The sequence below is a fragment of the Lontra canadensis genome, unplaced genomic scaffold, assembly GCF_010015895.1.
Source record: "Lontra canadensis isolate GAN:19392208 unplaced genomic scaffold, GSC_riverotter_1.0 scaffold25, whole genome shotgun sequence".
In the NCBI taxonomy this organism is placed as follows: Eukaryota; Metazoa; Chordata; class Mammalia; order Carnivora; family Mustelidae; genus Lontra; species Lontra canadensis.
The window spans coordinates 19,833,716-19,840,147 of record NW_022631019.1 but is presented as its reverse complement, the minus strand read 5'-3'; the positions used below and the strand labels follow the sequence as shown (position 1 = coordinate 19,840,147).

Below are 6,432 nucleotides of genomic sequence, written 5' to 3'. Positions count from 1 at the left end.
CACCTGTGAAGTAGTGATACTAACTACCTCGCGAAGTTTTCAGGAAGCTGCGGGCAAGGACTCCCAGGACCAGGCCTTGCTACTACACCTGGATCCCGCCCCCTTTTGTCCAAGCCCCTGCCCAGATTGCCGAACCAGGCTCGGCCAGGACGCGCCCACCACCCACGCCCACACATGACCCCGCCCCCGGCAGCCGGGCCCCACCCCGACGGAGGGCCTGGCCCCGCCCCAGAATGACCCCGCCCACCTGGTCACGCCCAGGTTGCCTGGGTCTTGCTCCCCACATCCCAGCCGAGCGGAGTCCGGGAGGGACGCACCACAGCAGCTCTCCGCGGACCACCGGCCCCGCCCCGCCCATGGCCGCGCCGGGACCCCGCGCCTTACGGGTCGCGCTCTGTGGCGGCTGCTGCTGCCTTCTCCTGTGTGCCCAGCTCACTGTGGCTGGTAACGCGGACCAGGGTCTGGTTGGAGGCCCAGTCCGGGCAGGGGCAGGGGGGACCTGCCTTCGTCCAGCCGCCCGTTCTGCGGCGGTCTGGGCTGGGGGGCGGGGGGCTGGAGGGGACCTTCCAGAGAGTTCAGGGCTCAAGCGGTGGGTGAAGGGGGTTCTAGCCATGTGTGGAGCATCGGTATATAATAGGCTCCAAGTGTTTGGAAGTGAAGGGACCCCAGGTGTGTCTGGGGTAGGCAGCTCCACATCTATCAGGGAACCCCAGGTGTATGCAAAGGGAGGGGACTCTGGGTGAATGTGGGGGAGGTTGGGGTGTCTGCAACCGTGTGCTTGTGGAAACTCCAGGTGTGTAGTGGGCCTTAGGGCATCCAGGTGAGTGTATGTGTGCAAAGGGGTGAGCACCACAGTAGCAGGGAAGGGCTGGTGCAGCTCAGTTTCAAGGAGTTGCTCCCACTCCCAGGTAAAGGAGCTCGAGGCTTTGGGCGGGGAGCTCTGCTCCGCATGAACATCTGGCCAGCTGTCCGAGGGGCCTGCCAACAGCTCAAGCTCTGTGAGCATTGTGTGGAGGGGCACAAAGCACACAATCTCTCCGGCTGCGTGTGGGAGCAGTGCCGGCCTGAGGAGCCAGGTATGGAGGTGGGCCCTCCCCAAATAGAGTGCCCCCAGTTCAGAACCCCAGGGTCTTGGCCCCTCTCCCCAAATCTCTCCCCTATACCTTCTCCCACCAGGACACTGTGTGGCCCAAGCTGAGGTGGCCAAGGAAGGTTGCTCTGTCTATAACCACTCGGAGTCGTGTCCAGGTAAGGGGACTCCTGCTGACCTAAGCTGAGTTGGAGAGAGGGGTCTGAGGTGTCCCCAACCAGAGCCTTCCCTCCAGGAAGGAACCAGCTGCTCTCGGGGAGCAGACTATGCTCACGAACACCTGGGTCCACTTTCAGTTTTGCCTTTAGCTCATTGAGAAGTCTCTTCCCCACTCTGGCTTATTTCCCCATTTAAAAATTGGCACAGCCAAAGGATCCAGGACAGATGTGTAGAGGGGTTGGAGAAGCGAGCTCGTCTAATTTAAAACAGTGAGGACTTCAGAATCCGAAGTTCAGAAGGGAATGTAGGGAGGGCTTTCTGGAGGAGGTGTCATCAGAGATGACCCTTAAAGGTAGAAATGGAGAGAGGGCACATCCGGTGGAAGGAACTGTATGAACTGAGGCTTGAAAGTATGTTAGCTGGACCTGGATCTGGAACAGGGGTCCTGATGTGAGTCAGAAGTCCAGCTGTTGGCCTGGGTTGGGTTCTTGGTGGGAGTCAGGGAGTGGGAGAGGTGATTTAGTATGGATTCCCTGTCTTTCCAGCTGCCCACCACTACCCCACCTATGAACCAAAGACAGTCACGACAGGTAGGTGCTACCTGGGAGAATGGGAGCGGTGGAAGGACTAGAGGGGCCAGCAAAGACAGCTGGGCTCAGGTGCTGACATGCCCTGTGACCTCAGCCCTGTGACTTTTCCTGCTGAGACTGTTCCCACATCTGTAAAATGGGTTGGGTAATACCTCACAGAATTGCTGCGAGGATTTTACGAGCAGGTGTAGAGAGCCTAGTTCAGTGTCTGATGCATAGAAAGAGATGAGGAAGTGATGGTTCCTGTCGCTCTCCTCCGACCAGTTCTGGGAGCTCAGGCTGACCCTCTCAGGACCTGCCCTTGGTGCTGAAGCGTTCGTGGCTGGCTCAGGCCACCAGGAAGGTGTAGTTCAGTGACTACCTCACAAAGCAGGCTCCTAGCAGAGCAGAAGCAAGAACTCTGGCCCTTGGTTCCCACTGCCCCTCAGGGCCCAGAGGTCACCAGGCTTGATAGGGATGACTGCAGAGGCTTTGGTTAATTAAAGCCAGACACTTGATCTTGGAGGCTGAATTATTGATGGCTCAGCTCCCTCTGGCTGAGCCCTAGATGGGTCTTGGGCAGCTCATTTCTCCCCTCTCCTACTTTCCCCCCAGTGTCCTTCTCTGGGGCTCCCTGTGGTGTAGCTGGGACCACCCTTTGCCTTCATATTCTCCGACCCCCTTACACAAGCTATACCCACCGAGAGGTGCACCCAGCTCCCAGCTGGGCCCCTCTCCACTGCCCCAGAATCATCTTCTGCCACCAGCCCTGCCCTGGCACCTGGCCTAGGGCCTGAAATCGAATCCCTAGTGGGAGTTGATGGCTAACGTGGCACAGGTGGGAGCCACCCAGACAGCCTGGCAACTGGGCACTAAGATGGGCCTGGGCGGGGGGTGGGGGGAGCAGAAATGTTTAGAGGACACTGTGTGACTGGCTCTGTCTTAACTGTGAGGTGACTTTGGGCAGGTCTGGTCCTCAGAACCCAGCTTCTCCCTCTGAGGTACATCACCTAGTCTCCATTTATGCACTTGGTAGGGCATGGGTCCCCACTTCTTCCTTCTGTAAGGGCTCTGACATCGGGTGACTCCAGGGTGTCAGGACTTAGGAGTACTGAAAAGGGACTGTATCATCTGTATTTTGGCTTTGAACCCTGAGAACCAAGGCCAAAAGAAACTCTGAGCCAAAGGGGTCTGGAGGCCTAGCTTCTGGGTCCATCCTTATCTCACCCGGCCAGAGTGGGATAGGGAGGCTAGAAGGGAGCTCATTGCTCTCAGGACCTTGCCGTCCTGAGCCCAGAGAGGATGTAAAAAGACATCAAGCCACAGAGCAACTGGGAGCAGAGCCAGGGCTGGAGCCAAGCCCCCCCACCTCACTAGCCAGGCACTGTCCCTCCCACCGGGCACTTCCCAGCTGGCCACAGGATCTGGGCCAAACTTTTTCTTTTTTTAAATTTAATTTCGTTTTTTCGGTGTTCCAAAATTCATTGTTTATGCACCACACCCAGTGCTTCATGCAATACGTGCCCTCCTTAATACCCACCATCAGGCTCACCCCTCCCCCAGTTTCCCTCCCCTCCAAAACCCTCAGTTTGTTTCTCAGAGTCCACAGTGTCTCATGCTTCGTCTCCCCCTCTGATTTCCCCCAATTCACTTCTCCTTTCCTTCTCGTAATGTCCTTCGTGTTATTCCTTATGCTCCACAAGTAAGTGAAATCATATAATTGACTCTCTCTGCTTGACTTATTTCACTCAGCATAATCTCCTCCAGCCCCGTCCATGTTGATACAAAAGTTGGGTATTCATCCTTTCTGATGGAGGCATAATATTCCATTGTACATATGGACCACATCTTCTTTATCCATTCATCTGTTGAAGGGCATCTTGGCTCTTTCCACAGTTTGGCGGCTGTGACCATTGCTGCTATGAACATTGGGGTACAGATTGGGCCGAACTTTTGAGCCTGCTGCTTGAGGCTCCCATTGTGAGGACTGGGGCCTCCAGGAGGCCTGTGCTGGTTATCGGGGTGGGGTTGGGATCCTGGTCCACAGTGAGGGTGGGATCCTGGTCCACAGTGACCCGCTATGACCTGCACCCTGCAGGGAGCCCCCCAGTTCCCGAAGCCCACAGCCCTGGCTTTGACGGGGCCAGCTTCATTGGGGGCGTCGTGTTGGTGCTGAGCCTGCAGGCAGCGGCCTTCTTTGTCTTACGCTTCCTCAAGGCCAAGGACAGCACCTACCAGACACTGTGAGTACCTGGCCAGCCAGCGGAGTCCTAGCTCCCTTCCCCCACCCCACTCTTGCCCTTTGGGTCCCTTTTAGTGCCAGTTTGGGTCTTTTCAATGGGGCGGCCCTAAGGGCAATGTCTTCCTCCTGACGTCACCCATGGGAACCACACCTCTCCCTCCTCAACGCATGGGGTTCCCTCTGTCCCCTGTTGGCTGGGGCCAGGACTCAGCCTGGACCTACATTTGAGAGCCCAGCTGAGCCCACCTGTCTTTGTCCCTCATGCTGCCGGCAGGGAGGAGAGCCAGTAGGTGACACCCCAGGCAAGCCTTCATTTTGCAGCCCTGTAGCCACAGGCAGGAGCCTGGGACACGTGTGTGGTTTGGTTTTCCTCTAGGAAGGGGAGCTGCCCTGAGGCCCCTGTGTGCCCGTGTGTGCAGTGGGGCGGGTCGCTGTGGCCTCCCTTAACGTGTGTTCTTCCGGCCACTGCCTGCCATCAGGGGGTGGGGGTCCTCACCCAGCCGAGGCAGCACCACTGCCCTGAGTGCCCTCTCTGTCTGGCCTCCGCAGAATCTGACCCCCTTCAGGCCTGGATTCCACAGGAGAAGGAGGATGAAGAGGGTGCCCTCTTGGCGCTCTTGTAGGCACTGGGGGTGGGAAAAACTTTGGCCACCCATGTCTAGCCCCTGTGGGCTGTCAAGCAGGTTCAGTGCCTCCTGTCCCAGGCCTGGTGCCTGCAGCCGGGAGCATTCTTCAGCCGTCTCCTGTCTCACCCATCATGCCTGTGGGCCCCCTGCCTGGCATGGGGTCTGTGCCTGCCTCTTCCCATCCTCCTGGCCTAGCACTGCCGTCAAATAAAAGAACTCTTTGCAGCACTGTGCTCCATGTCCCGCGTCTTGGGCTGCGTGTACATCTGTGGGGGGGGTGGGGTGAGCCATCGTCCTCTCCTTCATGGGAATTCAGCCTTGAACTGCTACTATCACCTCTCTCTCTCTCTTTTTTTTTTTTTTTTAAGATTTTATTTATTTATTTGACAGAGAAAGAGAGAAAGAGAGCACAAGCGCGAGCAGGGGGAGCAGCAGGCAGAAGGAGAGGGAGAAGCGGGCTCCCCTCCGAGCTGGGAACCTGATTCAGGGCTTGATCCCAGGACCTTGGGATCATGACCTGAACCAAAGACAGACCACTTAACCGACCGAGCCACCCAGGTGCCCCGATCGCCTTTTAAAACATTTCTATTTGTTATATGTGTTTAACCCTCCCTGCGCTGTCCGGCCCTTTATAGATAAGTCTATAGAGACTGAGCAAGGTAAGTACACTTGCTCAAGATCACACAGGGGGGCGGAGCAGGGCTGGGCTAGGAATCTAGGTTTTTCTGCTCCAGAATAAGCAGAAGGTCAGAATTCCCCTGCAGAGACATTTCCAGGCTCTGTCAGCAACTAAAGTTAAGTCCCCACCCCAGTGCCTGTCAAGGTAGAGATGCCCCTTGCACTCAACAGTGCCTTCTGCATTCCTGGCCTTCCTCACCCAGGGCTTCCTGGAAAGCCCCTGCCCTCCTGTGCCCACTTCCTCCCCCACCCCCATCCAGAAGCCCTCCCTGGCTGATAACATCCCCCACGGCTGGGCACCAGCTGGAAACAGGACACATGGCTGAGAGGAACAGCATTATCTGATTTCATCCCATGATTGTCCAAGGAAGCAGAGGGACCAGAGAGGGTCACGGTGGCAGCAGCGAGGTCAGCTTGTGGAGCCCTGCAGCTCTGTGTGAATGGGAGGAAGAGATTTCCCAGCTCTGGCCCTGCTTTCTCATCTGTAAAGCAGGGTCACAGCAGGGTCTGTCTCAGTGGCATTCGGGGCAACTCAGAGCAGGTGCACGTGCTCCGTCGGCACCCAGGTCACCGTCACCCTTCCAGCTGTGTAGCCTGCATAGCCTTCAGCTTCTGCCTCCCCCAGGTCCAGCCTCTCTGCACTCCAGCTGGATGGGCTCTGAGGGACCCGGGGGGTCAGGGAGAGTCCACAAGCAGTTCCAGCTCCTCCTTGGCCTCCCAGCTCACCCGTGCCACCACTGCCATGCAGTCCATCTCCTCACTCCCCCACATCAGAGCCTCCATCTCAGGCATCAGCCTCTCCTTTGAGCACCACTCTCTCCATACTTGCATCTCCCTCTTGCTACCTGGCCCGTCTTGCTTTCTGTCTGTTTCAAGCCTTTGCACACACAGTTTCTCCTGCCTGGCCTCCACCCACTTCCCCTGGCTTCGCCAGCCAGCACTTAAGTGCAGGCGGGGAGAATGAGCCTCCTTTCCAGGGCTGAGGGAGGAAATGCCCCACCACCTTCTGGTTTTCCACTCAGTTAAGGTCCTTTCTTTATCTGGGGGCACCTGGGTGGCTCAGAGGAT

General features: G+C 57.3%; 1 protein-coding gene across 3 annotated transcripts; it reads left to right on the top strand.

Moving 5' to 3' along the window:
• The first annotated feature begins 308 nt into the window (after positions 1–308).
• Positions 309–4,779, top strand: CD164L2 (CD164 molecule like 2). 3 transcript variants are annotated; one of them, XM_032864072.1, is made up of 6 exons: positions 309–444; positions 909–1,076; positions 1,177–1,248; positions 1,795–1,839; positions 3,917–4,061; positions 4,610–4,779. In XM_032864072.1, exons 1-6 carry the CDS (start codon positions 357–359, stop codon positions 4,614–4,616), a joined length of 525 nt encoding a protein of 174 aa, XP_032719963.1. In that variant the 5' UTR covers positions 309–356; the 3' UTR covers positions 4,617–4,779. The 3 variants fall into 3 exon arrangements, with proteins under 3 accessions (XP_032719963.1, XP_032719964.1, XP_032719965.1); XM_032864073.1 differs by having other exon boundaries at positions 1,795–1,843; positions 3,921–4,061; XM_032864074.1 differs by lacking the exon at positions 4,610–4,779 and having other exon boundaries at positions 3,917–4,065.
• The last annotated feature ends 1,653 nt before the right edge of the window (positions 4,780–6,432 follow it).